Raw genomic sequence first — 19,353 nt, forward strand, 5'->3', positions numbered from 1 at the left:
TGGATAGTAAACTAAGTGTGTGGACGCCAGTCGTATTTGGAATTCAGAAACAAGAAGTCGAGCATCCGTAGAGTTAAGCAGGGAGTTCCCCAAGGTGGGGTGATATCTCCGGAACTGTTTAACCTCTACCTTTCTGACATTCCACGACCTCCAGACGGCATAGAGATTATAACGTACGCAGATGATTGTACGCTCGTGGCGTCCGGACCCATTATTGATGACATTTGCGATCGGTTAAACGCTTACCTTGTTGATCTTGCCGCCTTTATCACTGCGAGGAATATGAAAATATCCGCCACTTAGTCGACGGCCACACTTTTTAAGACATGGACTGCGGAGATGGGACTGTCCTTGAATGTGCAGGTCGATGGTGCTATAATTCCGACCACCAACTACCCCAAGGTATTAGGGGTCACATTCGATAGTCTCTTTAAGTCGTCCGCGCATACCATAGCTATCTGCGACAAAATTAGAAGTAGGAACAAGGTCCTCAAGTCTCTGGCCGGTAGTACTTGGGGAGCTGATAAGGAAACCTTGTTGACCTCTTACAACACGATAGGACGGTCTATTGTAAATTATGTGGCTCCGGTGTGGTCGCTAAAGTTAGTGCTACGCAGTGGAAAAATATTCAGTCCTACCAGAATGCCGTCCTTAGAACCGCAACAGGGTGCCTTCTCATGACACCTGTCGATCACCTACATGAGGAGGCGAAGGTCTTACCGGTGCGACAGCATAACAAAATGCTGTCAATGCAATACCTGCTTGGGTGTTAGAGACAAAGCCATCCTAATCCTTCATGGTCTAGAGAGAGATACAGAGGTATAAGAGAGAGTTTCTAGATCAACAGGCCTATCAAGCGGGCCTGAATAGTATTCGCTCTAATGCGGAGTACTGCGATAGGGACTACATTACTTCCTGCTGCGTCAATGTAAACCCCAGTAAGTCTTCATCTTCGGCGTCCTCATCGTCGTCTCAATATGAGACTCCCACACAATCTCCTCAACAGGAATTTATGCATGAATTATGGCATTCCGTCTTAGGTGTTGACCAGAGAGACATGGTGCTGGCTGAGCAAATTGATAGCTCCACGTTTTGCACAGTGAATGAGGACGCGCCTACCAGAATAAGGGGAGACTTCCACAGTTCTCCGGACATATTCGTCGTGTTCCCAGGTCTGACGAATGGCGTAACTTCGCAATCAGTCATTTCTCTAGGCTCAGACCACCTCCCCATTATTGTCGCCATCAACAGACCATCCGACTTCATAGATTCTGAACGCCGTACTTTCCTTAACTACGGGAAAGCTTCAGAGAACTGCCCAACCCATCTGATGTTCAGGTAGTAGATAGGTATTACCGTGACATCATCAAAGCTGCAACCGCTCGCTATATACCTGCTGGTCGAAAACGTGAAATAAGACCAAATTTCCTAGCAGAGGCAGCGGGATTAGCAAAAGAGCGAAATGAGCTTCACCGTACTAACCCTAATAACCCCAGAAAGAGGGAACTTACTCTGGAGGTAAACAGGTTAGTAGGTGAGCATAAGCGGAAAATGGTGGTTAGAACATCTGAAGCATTGCATCATCAGTACTGGAACGAGTAAATTGTGGGCAACGGTTAAGTCGCTCTGGAACCCTGGAACAACGGCATAGAAGTGACAGATCCGAAGAGGTGCGCGTGTTATTTTAACCGGCACCCCGAGAGTGACAGGGCTAAGAGAAGGATCCTACGCCGTGTACGATCCCTTCCAGCCGAGGAGGTACCACCACAATTTACGTTGGAAGATGTTGTACATGTTATCAGAAGCGCAAAGTCATCCAAAGCGCTTGGTCCTGACGGAATCTCTATGGTGATGTTGCAGCAACTGGATGAGCCAGGAGTTGAGTATCTTACAAAGCTCCCCCATCTGTCGTTAGCCACCCTGGTAGTTCCCGATGCCTGGAACATGGACGGGGTGGTCCCGCTACTGAAGTCAGGCAAGGATGCCAGCAAATTATTCATACAGGCCGATACCACTTTCGTCTTTGAGGCTTTACTCTTTACTTTACTCCTCCCCAGCATAAGAGAATGTTTCCCAATAGCCGATCATCAACATGGATTCTGAAAATTGCACAGCACAACAACAGCTTTACACGCCATTTCCACACATGTTAGCAGAGGTCTCAACCAGAAAAGGCCTTGCCTTAGAACAGTTATGGTGGCACTTGATTTATCAAAAGCCTTTGATACAGTCAATCATGCCACACTGTTCGAGGACATTGAGCGCACTGCCCTCCGGCCAAGTTTGAAACGTTGGATAGTAAACTAAGTGTGTGGACGCCAGTCGTACATGGAATTCAGAAACAAGAATTCGAGCATCCGTAGAGTTTAACAGGGAGTTCCCCAAGGTGGGGTGATATCTCCGGAACTGTTTAACCTCTACCTTTCTGACATTCCACGACCTCCAAACGGCATAGAGATTATAACGTACGCAGATGATTGTACGCTCGTGACGCCGGACCCATTATTGATGACATTTGCGATCGGTTAAACGCTTACCTTGTTGATCTTACCGCCTTTATCACTGCGAGGAATATGAAAATATCCGCCACTTAATCGACGGCCACACTTTTTAGGACATGGACTGCGGAGATGGGACTGTCCTTGAATGTGCAGGTCGATGGTGCTATAATTCCGACCACCAACTACCCCAAGGTATTAGGGGTCACATTCGATAGTCTCTTTAAGTCGTCCGCTCATACCACAGCTATCTGCGACAAAATTAGAAGTAGGAACAAGGTCCTCAAGTCTCTGGCCGGTAGTACTTGGGGAGCTGATAAGGAAACCTTGTTGACCTCTTACAACACGATAGGACGATCTATGGTAAATTATGTGGCTCCGGTGTGGTCGCTAAAGTTAGTGCTACGCAGTGGAAAAATATTCAGTCCTACCAGAATGCCGTCCTTAGAACCGCAACAGGGTGCCTTCTCATGACACCTGTCGATCACCTACATGAGGAGGCGAAGGTCTTACCGGTGCGACAGCATAACAAAATGCTGTCAATGCAATACCTGCTTGGGTGTTAGAGACAAAGCCATCCTATCCTTCATGATCTAGAGAGAGAGATACAGAGTTATAAGAGAGAGCTTCTAGATCAACAGGCCTATCAAGCGGGACTGAATAGTATTCACTCTAATGCGGTCTCAGAGCCCATTGAAGGATACAGAGTGAATACTGTGCTAGGAGACCATCCCCCTCCCGTCGCAGCTGAAGAACGAAAGCTGCCCCGACAAACCCGAGTAGTTTTGGCTCAATTACGATCCGGATGGTGCAGCCGCTTAAATTCCGACTGGGCCCGGATTAACAGCGACTTGCAGAACATCTGCCCAGCTTGTGGCACAGGCCCACATGACACGTTGCACCTATTTCGCTGCCCAGCCAAGCCTACTCACCTAACTCCAGTCTCGTTATGGACAAAACCCATACAGGTTCCATCCTTTTTGAGTCTGGACTTAGAGGCAGAACCTGATTGAATGGAGTCAGAAAAATGGAAACCGAACGAACACAGATGTATGAGCTGCTACAACAACAACAGAAATGCAGCCCTGAGTCTATGCCCGCTACATATAGACAACAAGTTGTAATTATTTATTTAAGATTTTTTGTTCATTTCTAAAATGAGTCAAATATAGCGAAACATGTGTGAAATGCCTGGATGTTCTCTCAAAAATATTATCCTAAGTGTTCAATCCATTAATTCTATTGCAAACCTGGTTAATATTATTAATGCGCGGCCCGCAACTTAAGTTTCTTAGAATTGATTTTCGAAAATATTTTGTTTTATTATTCAAAACAAAAACTACATACCCAAAATTGTGCGGAAGTCGGGTACACTTAGAAAAAAACTGTATTCAGCTAGGAGCTCTATCTTACCTTTTTATTGTACCATGGAAATACCTATTTAACAAGTGGGTTATTGGAACCGGTTCCGTAGTAATGCAACAAAATTGGTATTTTGTACAAGTACTTTAAAAAAAAAAAACTTCCAACAAGAGGTAGAAAAAGAAATCGAAAAAATCCCGGCTGTTGGTGCCGACTTTTAAGAGTATGAATCTGATTAAAATATCACGGAAAGGTAATACAATAGTCAATGGCCAATTATAACAAAATGGCTAGTTTTCATTTTAACTATGTTAAAATTGTGAAGGTATTCGTTTGGCCGAATAAACCAGACAAAAACAACAAAAGAAATGTAATCCAAACAAAGGTCGAAATCAAAACAAAATCATTTATCTGGAGGCATTTCTGATAGACAATTCGCCTAATTTTGATCCACTGAAATATCACAGTTATGATTGCACCCAACTTTTTCAGATTGCAAATTTACAGTTTGCTTAACTGCATGGATCAATAATGCAGTCGTAAATTGATTAGATTTTTTTTATTATTCTACTTTATTCAGATGTATACACCATAAATATGTGGTTTACGCTTTTTTCATTTAAGAGAAAAATCAATACCAAAAGACGTAACCCACATAGCTCTGAAATTATGAAAATTACTATTAAAAAAAAGACATCTCTTATCTTTCTTTAAGTACTGTACATTATTTTATAAACCAGTTTTCAGTTTCTAACGAATTTTGTTTCTCCTGTATAGTTATGGTTTTATGGGGTTACACCTTTAGGCCTTTCTGGTGACGATATGCTTTTAACAAAAAACCCACCAATCACATAAAAAACAAAATAAATTATTATAGTTTCAACAATATTTTATTGCATAAAAATAATTTTAAACTTTATCGACTTTTCTGTCGACTTTCTACACATTATAATAGTATCTTCACGTTTTTACAGTTGTTGCATTGCGCATCTTAACTTTAAGCTCACAAACTAATATGTAAAAGGTTCACAAAATTCAACTATAGTTTTGTAGTTTATAACAAAAAACTACATAATAATTTCGATTGATGTTTTAGCTATGTGGTCAGTAAATTGAAAGAGAGAGAGGTCGCCAGAATCTTTGTTTTCAGATCTTAATTTTAACTATTACATACTTAAATAAAATTTGGATAAAAGAAACATAGGTGCTTCGTTTCAATTGGTATTTTTATTTGTCAGTTTAATTTTATAGAAAGGCATTTGGCAAACGCACAACTTAAATTAAGTAAGGTAGTTTAGACTTTTGTTAACAGGTATGACATATTATATTTTTGAAACTTGACTTGAAACAAGTTTCAATTAACTTGAAAGAAGAAACGCAAGCAGCCATCAGTATTCAACTACCTTATATACACAAGTATTGTACCTTACAAAAATATATATTATCGGTAAAATTTCTTTTGAAACATGAGTTAAAAAGTAACAAGATTAAAAATACGCATAGTTTGGATATACAATGCTGGACTAGAAATGATTAAAGAGATAATAATTAGCACAATGTACTGTGTTCTTAATTGAAGTTGGCAAGCAATACCGACCAAGTCTCTTCATCTTTAAATAAATTTGGAAGCAAAATTATTAACGCTAAAATTTAGAATGACCGAAAAGAAAATTATCTGAACTGAGAGCGTAAAGAAAAACGTTAGTCGGTGCTTTTTGCCACGCTTGTGCATTCCTCACATTCCATTTTCTTGGGGGTTAAAAATAGTTGTAGTGCATATTTTTCAGGCAGGATAAAATTTGACAGCTATCATAACTAAAAGAAATAAGAATTAACATAAGTTTTTGGGGAGTAGCACCGGTCGCTCTTTATACGTATCTACGTATGCTTAACGAAAGAATGAAAATGGGGCACACGATTATTACAGGAATAACTAACTACGTAATCACAGTACAACTATGATAAACAGCGGTTCACACTTCGAATTTAAAACAAATTGTAAAAATAAGTGCATGTTATCTCAGCTTTGAGATATGTTAAACTTTCTTATACAATTGAATGTATAATGTAAATCTCAAAATGCTATTTTAAATGACTCCGCGTCTAACGGACTATACAGCAGTGTACTGGCTAGGGGATGAAGCTGTTAGACAGATTTTGATGCTTCGATCTATTTTTTAGCAGCCAAAAGGCCGAAAAACAAACGTATTTTGTGTGTGTTTACACATTGTGATTTAGCTATTTACAGCCAACCTCCTTTGCGACCAAATAATAAGGAACTCACTGTACCCACAAAAGATTGTGCAATACTTTGCTGAGCTTCTTTAGCTTCTGGTTTTTCTGGGGTAGAATTTCTTTTCGAACTAGACGAAGTCTTATGTATACTGCTGGTAGATTGATCCGACTGTTTAGGAGACACATGTCCCAAATCAGTACGCACTCGTCCGCCAATGGTACCCAAGTCAGGTCTTTGGCCGTTTTTGAGATTACGTCTTGACTTTTGCCGTTGCATTTGTTTGGCTCGGACGTTTGAAATGCCCACATCAGAAGTTGTTCTGTTCACAATAGTTTTTTGTGCATCCACTTCATGATCCGCTGGCGGTATCCCCTCCCTATTTTGAATATTTAGTTCAGAATTTATTAGTTTGGAAACTGGAGCCGTCTCTTTTAAACTTGATGATGGTGGAAGATTGCTTTGTGAATTAAGACCTTATGAAGCACATCCTTTATGTGGTCTCTATTGAAATGTAAATCGCTTACTATATTGTTTGAATTTGTATGGATATTTTTAAGGCTTGTTAGTTGAGCCATTGGACTTGCACTCCGATTTGCTATTCCGCTAGCCAACTGGGACATTGTGTTTGGTTGTGTAGTTATTATATTTTCTAAACCTATGCTTTCAACCTTTTCAACCAGACGCAGGGACCTTAAAGCTCGCCTCTCAAGCCTTGTTAACATAATTTTTTGCTGCTTTTGCTGTTGATTGCGGTTAGGCCTTTCTATATCACCGCCCACTAGTTTGCGTCGAATCAATTCAGCTCCTGATGAAAGTAGTCCAAATAGTGGTTCCGGAGACATGGATCGCGTAGGAGACCCCTCTGCAAAAAGAATAATTCAAACGTAAATATTATAATATTAAAAAAAGTAAAGAACTGGGGCTTAATTCTTATATGATAATGTGAAATGGAAACTTATAAGAAAAAAATATCTAAATAAATTTCATACAACAAGAAAAACAAATAAAAATGTCAGATCCAGATGGAAATTTATTAATATCAACAAATTAACCAATCAGCATCGGGGAGCATAGCCGATATCTGTCGGGGGCGTCCATACTGGGTAGCTGCGAATTGGATAAGCAGTCGGAAAAGTCAGCGGGTCTGGGTGGTGTCGAGTGCCAATGATCCGTAGACTGAAGAGGCGATGTTTCGTCGCCCCTAAAATAGCCTCTGTGCAGGTCCCACAAAAAGAGGCCCCCTTAACGCTAGGGTGTTATGCGACCACGTGTTCATCAGTGTTGCAGGTTTGAAGTCAGGGTACCGACTGTATTCTACCGGAGCTTCATTGATACATGGGCGCCTCAGCGAATAACAGGTTTAGTTACCGAGTCCATGATACAGAGGTCATACCATGATCGACGATTACTTGTGGAAGGAGACATTTATGGAAGGAGAAATTTAAGCTGAGATAATAGCAAATGGACTAATTCTGTTCTAGAGACTCTCGACTTCCTATCAGTACCCACTTACCCGGCTGTAAGGTTGCAGGTGGTAGTGAGTAATCAGCAACGCCCACCCTACATTGTACATCGGAAGGGTCATATGGGCGATTAATACCTTCCAACCCATTAAATCAACTCGCTCTAATGGTGTTGGACATCTTGCAGGATAAATCGAAGATCTGTCTTAGGTTGTGCTACGTATCCAGTCTATGGAATGAGGTTACAGTGACCTATATTCCCAAAGCCGGAAAACCAAGTCACATATTACCAAAAGGCTATACACAAATTTTTCTTTACGATCTTGGACCAGGGTTTAAACTGGAGCAAGAATAAGCTGCTTCAAAAAATATATTATCGAATAATCCAGAAGAAGATGACACTTAGAGAACGGAAATCTCTAATCCATCTTGCCGGAAATCTCGAGAAAAAGAACCGCGGTAGGCGTACTGACTGGCCACTGCATTACCAAATATCTGACCTAAAGATGGGATAACAGTGTCTGACTGCTGTAGAATATGTAAAGACGGCGAAGAAGAGATAGAGACGATTGAACACCTACTATGCCGATGTCCCATGTTATGGCTATTTGGCAGGTGGGAGATAGAAGCTGTAACGTTCGTGAAATATAAATTCGATCATCATCTACAGCTTTGCCAAAAACTTACCCTGCAAAATAGACTGCCCTGCTAACTGTATTGCATGTTCTGGAATTCAACTTTTCCAGAAATAACTGACCTGAAATACATCCAAAATAACCGAGTTTAATTAAACCTTCACCCAGGACACAATTCCTTTTATTTATAGTTCCGTCATTAGATATGATCTTTAAAAATAAAGAACAATGAATGATAACTTTTTAAGCGGTTGACTCTTTCTTGTCTTCTTTTTAAAGCAGAATAATCGCCCTTCTAGCACGAAAAATCATTCCTTACAACAAAAACCGTGTTGAATGGTTACTCCAGTGTGAAGCGTTGAAAAGCACTAACAATGTCAAAGTCAAATAACCGCTTCACTCGGACACCTTCTAGTCCATTGTGTTCATCCTATAATCAAGGCAGATAAGACTTACATGACATTTTTAAAATATATTGCATATACAATATCTTTGCATATACAATGGTTAAAAATATTCCTGTCTTTGACGTCATTAGTTTAAAATGATGCTTTCTTGGAGATATCACACAAAGTTCGGACATAACCCCAAATCTTTTAAACATAAATGAGTTACTGGCGTTTAAGGTAAGATTTTTACGTCTTTTAGGACCTATAGTAGAATTTCATGACAAATAATTTTGTAGGATATTTTGATTTGTTACGGAGTTTTAACCATAATTTCAAAAAAGGGCTAAAATACCCTTTATTGGCCCGATATAAAATTTCACGTCCATACATGTCGGACTTCCCTGCATTTATTTTCTGAGTTGCACAGTATTATCATGCCGAAGGTTACTTTCAAACAAATATTATATGTTGATGTATAAATCACATAATTACCAGGACTATTGCAGGGTGTTACAGTTGGCGAAAAGTTTGGCCCAGCAGGTGTATTTAAGGCGCTTGGAGTTACAGCTTTGATACCTCGCTCATTCAACATAGACGCTAAGCCTAAATTTACCGAGAATGTTGAACAGGAATTTTTGCGCGAAAGACCAGCTCTTGGTGTTGGTGGGCAGCTACAATTAAGAAATTGGTTGAATTTATTATTATTATAATTTATTAGGTTAATAAAGTAAATTACCTTGGCTGTCGAGACGTTGATGCCGATGCAGTTCTTGAAGATACTTGGGACTGTGATAAAAATGAAAGATCTGTTGATATACCATCGTCGGGATGCATTACCATACTAGTCGTGAATGTATATGTACATCCAGACGCTTCATACTGCTTGCCAGGTAATTCTTCGCTTATGTCTTCTTCAACGTCTGACAAAGTGTATACCTGCATACCTAAATCGTCAAGTCCTCGCCCCCCGCGAATTGTCACACCGGGTCTTTCTTCCAAAAGACCACTCAGGGTAGGTGTAGCCAACTGTGACCAATGATGCAATGTCTGTGAACCTTCAATAGGTTTTACTATTTGCAGCTTTTCTGGTAATCGCCACTGATGTACAGAGGATGACATGTTAGTTGATGAGGAAATACCAGATGATCCGGTCGACATAATGCTGTCTGGTGTGCGCAGTCCCATTGGAAATGCAGTTGTAGTTTGAACATCGTCATAATTATATGTACCAGCAGGTGCGTATGAAAGCATAGCCCTTCGAGCAAGTACTTCTGCTGGAGTAAGTCTCTTTAAAGCAGCCTCAAGTTCCTTTGCGCCGGGAGCTCCAGGAACTCCTGATGGTTGCAAGGGATAACCATCTTCAGATTGAGACGCTAAACTTTCACAGGATATTGTTTTATCGCCCATACCATTATTTTCAGCGCCAAAAGTGTTGTTGGAGGAGGTTAATGTACTTCCAATAGCCATAGTAGACATGCGTGGGCCTGATGCTGTGCTCATAGACATCGCTCCAAGGTGTGTCATTGAAGTACTGTCCAAATCAGCAAAGTTTCCGCTTTTGGTTGCACACCGAACAGTATCAAATACTCTCTTGTATGGCTGCAGTAAACCTCCGCCTCCATAAACCGTACTCATTGTGCCATTGTAGGCCACTCCACATGATGTGTTCGGTTGATTTGACATCAAATGACCAATTCGATCATTTATTCTTTGATTATCACCTGATATTCCAGAATCAAGACTATTTTCTGAATATAGAGATGACTCCATCAATTCTGACTGCAAGGAGTCCGGCTGCAAAATTGAAGACATGAAGGAACTACGAGCTTGAGGCATAGTTTTCTTTCGTTGTTTTCGTAACTGTTCCTGTGCTTCTTGCAAAAGAGCCAAGACCTCTTGATATCTTTGCTTGAATTCAACCAGTTCCAATGCCAGACTATTTTGGTTCTCCTTTGTAATATTTAGAAGTGTAATATGTTCATCGTTGTCGTGTGTCAGTTGATGAAGTTTCATTTCAGCTTCTGCCAATCGCGAAGTTAAGCTTACTATTTGTTCATGCTGCAAACGATTCTCCTCACGTTGCCTTTCCAGTTCTAAGCTAAGTCCTTCGAACTGCTGATTGGCGTCGTTTAGCTGTGATGCTATATCGTCCATAAGCCTCCGCTCCTGAGCCTCAACCTCATCTGTCTGACAGGCCAATTGAGATGCTTCATATTTAAGTGACTTGTTTTCATCCTGAAGTGAAGCAATCTTCTTTTGTAATAAATCCAAAGTGATGGACTTGGAGAAGGTTGGGGTATCTGAAATATAAGACTTTGTAGTTAATCATATCATCAATAACTTCGTGACTTACCATTATCACTAGAATCCTCACAATCATTTGTTAAAACAGCTATCAGTTCATTTTTCTTGTGTAGCTCATGTAGCAACTGCGAACGGTCCTCATTAGCTGATTTTAATTCAGCTTCTAAATCGGCTATTTTATTTTCTAATGCATTATTCTGCGTCAACAATTCTTTCCCTATTTGCACCGTCAACTCCAAATCCTTCTCTTTTTCTTCGAGAAGGCGTGTGACAGCCTCAATATCATCATATGCACGGGTCATTTGACTTACACGATTACCACATAGAACTGTAAAAAGAAATTTAATAATATAAGCTATGTGGTCAAAACGAAATTGCAATTAATAAAATCAGTTGATTAAAAGAGCATTTAAATATTTGATGATGGGTACAAAGCGTAGTGATCTTCCTGTACTGTATCCGGTATTAGAAAAAAGGGGCCCGCAATATTCAACACATTTTTGGATAGGTACTTTGACAACTTTTTTATTTATGATTTTTTCACATTCGTTTGGAATTTGTCGACTAAAAAAAATATTTGGGTTTTCGGTGCCAATGACTTTTATGTCCGTGACGTATACACGAAAGCTTTTACTTTCCATTGTATTTTTGTGGATTTTTGTAAGAATTAAATACGAGAGAGAACGTCAGAAAAAAAACGATAGAAAGAGAGCTATGGTTTCACTTTCCATTGCATTTTTCTGGGTTTTTGTAACAAATACGAAAGAGAACGTCAGAAAATGAGACCTATCGTTTTGAACAGAAATTGTCTGTTTGTTACAGAATGACACCAAAATTATATGTGTATGAATAGAATTTATATAGCTATGAACTGTTTTAACACATCTTGTTTTTGTTGGCGCATCTTGCAGGATCATATTTTTAAAATGTTTTCTTGACATTTCTCAATTTTATTTTACAATTATTTGATACATTTTAAATTTATTGGGTTTGCTATAAGCAACAGTAAAACGTAATAGATGTAAGGGGGTTTGTTCGTTAGAAACGCCAAAGACGTAATGGGCAAAAGCATTGTGTGGGTATAAAAATATGTCCATATATTTATATTTTTGTATTGGAGCTTTGCTTTCAGTTAACCTCATAACAGGCTAGTGTCTATACAGTTCAAAAACTAGCTAAGTGACATTGATATATTCTTTGGCTGTTGCATATAATCAAGTTTCTAACAATGTTTATGTAGAGTTAAAAAATATTGTACAACGTAAAAAGCAGGATGAAAGATGTTTTTGATTTTTTGTAGTATTGTACACTTGGATTTTTTTTTTTATGAACAGCTGCACATTTTGAGTTGCTGATGTTAAACAAAGATATTATAGAATAATATTGCAAACCTTCGATTAATAATTGTTCATTTGGTATTAAATTTTCAAGGGAAGAATTTATCGTTGTGTCGATCATAAATTCATCTTCATAAGAAATTTGCTCCACTGTTGGTGTACTTGGAAATGATGATATAAACAATTCTTCCTCATCGTACTCTAACTGATTTGCCTCCTCGATAAACAACTCCCAATTGTTTTCTTCAATACTGATATGGGGCGGTGTGGCTCTATTTACACTACCCTCTATGTCAGCGTGGACTATACTGCTATCATGTGACCGATTTATGACTTGAGGCAGTTGCAAAGGATCCATCATCCCAAATTGTATAACAGCCACAAAACAACAAGCCAATACTTTTTGGACTATCGTTTTCGTTTAAGAACGGCGAAATAGGTGAAAACCGACTTACGTCCAGATTTCCTTTCCAAACAAACAATGTTTGGTTATTTGATTTCAAATCCTCTTTTTGTTTCGTATGTAATTATGCAATCCTCGTATTTATCCATTCTGTTTTAAAAATTATGTGATACTTTATACCCAGACATAAAGGTCTGTTGACATACATATGTATAATCACACTTTAGAGAAATTAAGGATTTCAGGAAATAAAAAGCAGATTAAATCATTTTTACTTAATAGTCAACACTAGGTTTTGAATGTTTTCAAGTATTAGCTGTTTGCTTAAATAATTTATCTTCTAGCCAATCGAGTTTATGACGCATCACACACAAATTGCACGGTATAAGAAATTGTCGCAATTTTTAACACTCACGGACTTGAAATTGTTCGTACAGAAATACATATCTTTGTTTGAGTGTGCGCGAATATTCAATTTTCCCCTTTATGGCAAAAAGGGAGGAAAAATAAAAACGATGCTTGGAAAAAAACTACAACCGAAAATAATATGCAACGACGCGGCTTTATGAGGACAAAGTTGCAAAAACTGAATGTTGGTAACAGAAAACGAACAGGTACTTTTGGGATGTCTTCTTTAATGAATTCCGTTCAATTTAGGTATAAAACAAAATTCGGTTCTCCAGCATTTTCGGAAAGAAATCTGGTTTATTTACATAAGTTATGACTATTAGGTAGAGAATAATGTATTGACTAGCTACGAACATAGTATCGTGGACGGACAATACACTCGTGATGTAGAATATAAATTTCCAGCTGGATGGCAAGATGGCGTAAACATTCAGTTTGTTGTTATTCTTTTGTTTGTCTTGTATAACATACAAAATAAATATCTACGTATATAAGCGTGTACTAACAAGATACAAGTTATATTCACACACAATGTTTTATTAAATTTATTAATAAGTAAATCTTTTTGTCTAATCAAAGGCCCACTTCGTAGTTATTAACTGTAATTTGTTAGATACATTTGTATACTAAATACAACCGAATGGGGTTGGCAAAACAAACGAAATCCACACCACTCATGCAATAGCTTCCACAAATTCTCTGTGTCTAAATATTGTGCAGTGTTGCTACTCGCAGATTTCACAGTCGTACAGCGAGAGTATGCAATAATAAATGTTACACGGCTTCTATTAAAAAAACGTCAAATGAAAAACCAGAAATATCGCTTATTTACCCAAAGTTCACCATACCTCAAAAAACGTCTTTTCATGATGATGTCTGTTAAACTCCATTTTTTAGTTGGAGTTTGACATAAATCAACAGAATACTGACTTCAAAAATTACTTAATTACTTCAAACCGTTTTTGATCTTGTACAGAAATTTTAAAACTGATATATGGTTACATATTTGCAAATAATTGTCTATGTAATTATAATACTTTTTAATTCGGTAATGTGGCGTTTCCACTGCACTTGATTCGCTCTCTATTCGTTGTTTGACCCTTAACTATGAAAAAACTACCTAATTCTTCACACAACATTTCCTGAGCGAACACTCATATTTGTACCTTGTTCAAATCAAATCACTCTCAGAACAACGAAAAAATATGTCCCATCCCTAACAAATGAGAGCATTTATCGAAAAAAATAAATTATGACATTTAAAAATTATAAATAGAAAAATTTAATGAAATTTTACAAAATTTTTGGGAAGACTGAAAATTATGAATGAAAACTACAATGTGAATGGCGTATGTACATTCAAAGAAAGTAAATTTTGTTTTCTCTCTCATTCGAGGTACGCATTTGGTCCACGAGTTAAAATTTCTACAGAAAACTGCAAACAAAATAGTCAATATTTTCAAAATGTTTCTATCGGCAGAAAAAATGTTTGAGAAGTGTCTCTTCAGCAGAATTTAAAAATGGAAAAAACACAAAAATATGTTCAAAATGTCAACATTTACACAAAAAGTTGAAAACGTGAATGAAAATTGTAAAATTAATGATATAATAAATCTTTGGGAGAAAAACAATAATTTCTTATATTCATATTAGCGAGAATTTCATGTATTTTCGTATACATTCCCTTTAAAATCAACAAACATTTTTTTTGAAAAAAAGGAATTATTTTACTATGAATTACGAATCGTGCCGTATGAACGGGTTAATTCGTGTACATAATTCTGAGAGCGAACAACGTTGTTCGGTTTCCAATGGAAACATGCTATAAGTCGAATTGCAATCGATAATTTAAAATAAGTTTTAAGTTACGACATTGTTTGCGATAAAATTGAAGTTTTAAAAGAGAGGGGGAGAGAGAGAAATGTCAAATAAAAAGGTGATTTTTTTTATCTACGAATGACATGGTGGAATTATAATTGCATGCATTGAATAGTCTGAATGGGAAATATAATACCGACCACGAGCGCTCCCCCAAGATCCTAGGGGTCACATACGACCGCATGTTCAAGTCGTCCGTGCAAGCCACAGCTATCTGCGACAAAATGAAGAGTAAGAACAAGGTCCTCAAGGCTCTATCCGGAAGCACTTGGGGTGCGGACAAGGAGACATCTTTAGGTGTGCGGCCCCAAGTGAGGTCTGCGGATACAAGTGCTAAGCAGTGGAAAAATATCTAGACCTGCCAGAATGCTGCCTTAAGAACTGCGACAGTGTGCCTCCTCATGACACCAGTAGACCATCTACATGAGGAGACGAAGGTCCTTCCCCTACGTTAGCATAACCATATGCTTTCGTTGCAGTACCTGATTTAGTGTTATCATGGGAGTCATCTAAACCATCATATGGTGGATAATACTCCCCCACTCAGGCGTGTCAGGAAGGACATATATAATCTAATGAGGGAGGTCCAACGCTTAGAGAGAGAGCCACTAGGCCAAGAAGCCTATCAGGCAGGTCTGGATCGCGTTCATACGGAAGCATTTAGTGATAATAATTATACTATGAATGCCGTCTTCGGAGTCCACTCCCCATCCATTGGAGCGGAAGAACGTCTGCTGCCCACAGAAACCAGGATAGTTTTGGTGCAATAGCGTTTAGAATGGTGCAGTCTGTTGGATTGGCGTTCAATTTTATACTTTGTTCATTTATACTTTGTAATTTATTTAACATTGTGTTCTAGCTAGCCTTGATAGAAAATGTGTATGCATTGAAAATATTTTCTAATTTTCTTGTCATTCAATAAAATTCAATTGCTGTGAAAAGTCCTCGGCCTTATAATTCCAATAGGTTATGGGCCCTTAAAGAGCTTCAACAATCGACAAAAGGATCAAGGATTATCAAGAAATACTAAGGACATCAATATTTCCAGGAACAGAATTCAATAAGGAGTAAAGGCAATATGGCTGAAGCTAAACCAAGATTTTCAAAATTGAACAATTCCAATTATGCAAATTGGAAATTCAGAATGGAACTATTGCTAAGGAAGCAAAATCTATGGAAGAAAGTAATTGAAGGACCAAGACCCCGTGAAAATCGAGGAGAAGCAGGTAATATTATAAATGCGGCAGCAATTAGTGATTGGGATGAAAAGGATGACGAGGCAAGAGGCACAATCGGTCTCTTAGTGATGGACGATCAATTATGTCATATAAGGCACCTTAAAACAGCAAAAGAGACTTGGAATGCTTTAAAAGAGTATCATGAGCGAAATACATTAACGAATAAAGTCTTTTGATGCGTTCTATATGCTCATTGAAGCTTGAAGAAGGAGGTGATGCGGTAAGCCACATTAATAACATGAATGATTTATTCACAAAATTAAGAGATATCGGTGAAGAGACATTGACGGATAAATGGAGTGCTGCTATGTTACTCAGTAGTCTTCCAGAGAGCTATGATACGTTGATAACATCACTCGAATCACGCAAAGAAGAGGAGATTACGTTCGCATTTGTTCAACAAAGGGTCATTGCTGAATTTGAAAGACGACTACATTCTAATGGCGTTTCAAATGATGCTGTTATGAAAATTGCTGACAATTCCAATAAGACGTGTTTCTTTTGCAAAAAGTCTGGTCACCAAAAGAAAAATTGTGTAAAATATAAAAATTGGAAAATAAAGCAAGACACCAGCAAAAACAAGTATAAGGTTCACGCGATTGAAGAAAAGCAGGAATCGCCAAAACCGCCGAATGATTTTCTTTTCAACTTTGGAAGTGCAAGTAAAGGTTCTTGGTTAATCGATTCAGGTGCTACAAGGCATGTGGTGAACAATAAAGAATTTTTTCGATCCTTAAATGAGACATACAAAAGTACATTGCAATTAGCAAATGGCGAAAATATTTTTGTTCAAGGATTAGGATATGGTGATTTAAAGATAGTGAATGATAATGGTGTTGAACGAAAAATTTCAATGAAAGAAGTTCTTTATGTACCTACCCTTGTTGGGAATATTCTATCAGTTAGACAACTGTCAAAGGATGGATATGAAGTCAAATTTAAAGGAAATGTTTGTAAAATTACACAAAGAGATATAACAGTCGGAATTGCAGATGTTAGTGGAGAAATGTATATTTTAAGGACACCAGATGCTGTTTGTACCTTGACACAACATAATGAAAATTGTATTCATCAGTGGCATCGCAGATTAGGCCACAGGGATCCCAAAGCAATTCGTAAAATGGAAGCAGACGGATTAGTTGAAGGTATGAAAATAGTCAACTGCAATATTAAAGAATCTTGTGAAACGTGCATAAAAGGAAAAATGACTCGGCTGCCTTTTCCAAACAGTCAACATGTTCATCTAAAGCTCCACTAGATTTAATCCATACGGATGTATGCGGACCTATGCAGACTGCAACAGCTAATGGAAAACGTTATATTGTCACTTTTATAGATGATTTCTCAAGTTTCACAGTGATACAATTGCTAAAAGAGAAGTCTGAAGTGGAAGGGACTATAAGAGAATTCATAAAGTTTTGCAATACTCTTTTTGGCAGTAACCCCAAGGTAATCCGTTCCGATAGAGGCGGTGAATATACAGGAAAACGTCTACAAGATTATTTAAAATCGGAAGGTATCCAAGTTCAATTTACCACCCCTTACTCTCCACAGCAAAATGGTAAGGCTGAAAGGAAGAACCGCACACTTGTGGAAATGAGTCGATGTTTACTTATTGACGCTGATTTACCAAAATCATTCTGGGGTGAAGCCGTGTCAACAGCAAACTACATACAAAATCGAGTGCTAACGAGAGCAACAAAACAAACTCCTTATGAATTATGGTATGGTAAGAAGCCAGATGTTTCAAATCTTCATATATTTGGTTCAAATGTTTCGTACATATACCATCTGAAAAGCGGCAAAAGTTAGATTCAACGGCAAATCAGATGATTTTTCTCGGATATGATGCAAATTCAAAAGGCTATCGATGTTACGATGCGTCTAAAAACAAGGTTGTCGTAAGTCGGGATGTAAGATTTACAGAAGTAGAATTAAGAGATTGCTCAATGGATTTCCCACAAAAGAAACAAGGCACATTACAGATTGAGGAGGAGAATTTACCAGTTTCAGATTCTGTTTCCAATAGTGATGAAAATCTAACATCAAGGTCTGTTTCAAGTAATCAAGAAAATGAAGGAGCAATCAGTAATGTGCAAATTCAGGAGGAGAGTGAGAATGATGAGGAGCAAACAGTACGCGTGTCCAAAAGATCAACTAAGGGTATTCCCAGCTAAACGATTAATAGATGAAATTTGGATGGCCAATCACGAACCAGAACCGAAAACGTATGATGAAGCTATTAAAGGCGATGATAAGGACAAATGGTTTGATGCTATGCAAGAAGAAATAAAAGCTATGAGAACTAATAATACATGGGACATAGTACCATTACCTGAAGGGAGGAAAGCGGTGGGCAGTAAATGGGTTTTCAAATTAAAAAGAAATGCCAATGGGGATTTTGTTCGTTATAAAGCAAGACTCGTTGCCCAAGGATATTCGCAGAAATATGGAGTAGACTACAATGAAGTGTTTTCGCCTGTCGTCATGCATACAACTTTTCGAATGCTTCTCTCTGTTGCTGCGAAACGAAATCTGATTGTACAACATATAGATGCAAAAACCGCATTTCTCAATGGAAATTTGAAGAAACAATCTACATGGTACAACCGAAAGGTTTTGAAGATGGAAATGAGAAAAATGTTTGTTTATTAAAGAAGGCCATATATGGGTTGAAGCAAGCTTCAAGGTCGTGGAATAATTTTGTTGAATGAAACATTGACAAAGGCAAAATTAAAACAAAGCGTGAGTGACCCCTGTTTTATTCCGGATATATATTAGACCAATATGCTATATTATTATATATGTTGATGACATAATTTTGGCATGTTCAACAACTGATCAGATACAATGTATAGAAAAAATATTATCTGACAGTTTTTTTATGAAGAATTTGGGAGATATAAGAAGTTATTTGGGGAATTCAAATTAGTAAAGATTTATATGGAAATTATGAATTTGTCAATCCCAATATATTAAAAGATTAGCAGATGAGTTGGCCTAGGAAGTTGCAAGTTGTCAAAATCTCCTATGGATATAAATTACGGAAAGAAAAACAATTCAAACTTGTTGGAAACTAATGCAAAATATCGAAAACTTATTGGTCATTTACTTTATATATCTGTTAATTCGAGACCAGTATTTCTGCATCAGTATGTTTCTTGTCACGAAGGTTCCAAATCCGTCGGAAGAAGATTGGAAA

General features: G+C 37.9%; 1 protein-coding gene across 1 annotated transcript; it reads right to left on the reverse strand.

Annotated features, from left to right (window-relative positions):
• Positions 1 to 4,728: 4,728 nt before the first annotated feature.
• Positions 4,729 to 12,818, reverse strand: LOC131800421 (trafficking kinesin-binding protein milt-like). The gene is given in 6 exon segments (XM_059131205.1): positions 4,729 to 6,572; positions 6,575 to 6,958; positions 9,076 to 9,254; positions 9,320 to 10,883; positions 10,937 to 11,215; positions 12,279 to 12,818. Coding segments are annotated over 6 exon segments (3,180 nt in total). The 5' UTR covers positions 12,583 to 12,818; the 3' UTR covers positions 4,729 to 6,102.
• Positions 12,819 to 19,353: the final 6,535 nt, after the last annotated feature.

Source organism: Musca domestica, unplaced genomic scaffold (genome assembly GCF_030504385.1).
Source record: "Musca domestica strain aabys unplaced genomic scaffold, Musca_domestica.polishedcontigs.V.1.1 80, whole genome shotgun sequence".
In the NCBI taxonomy this organism is placed as follows: Eukaryota; Metazoa; Arthropoda; class Insecta; order Diptera; family Muscidae; genus Musca; species Musca domestica.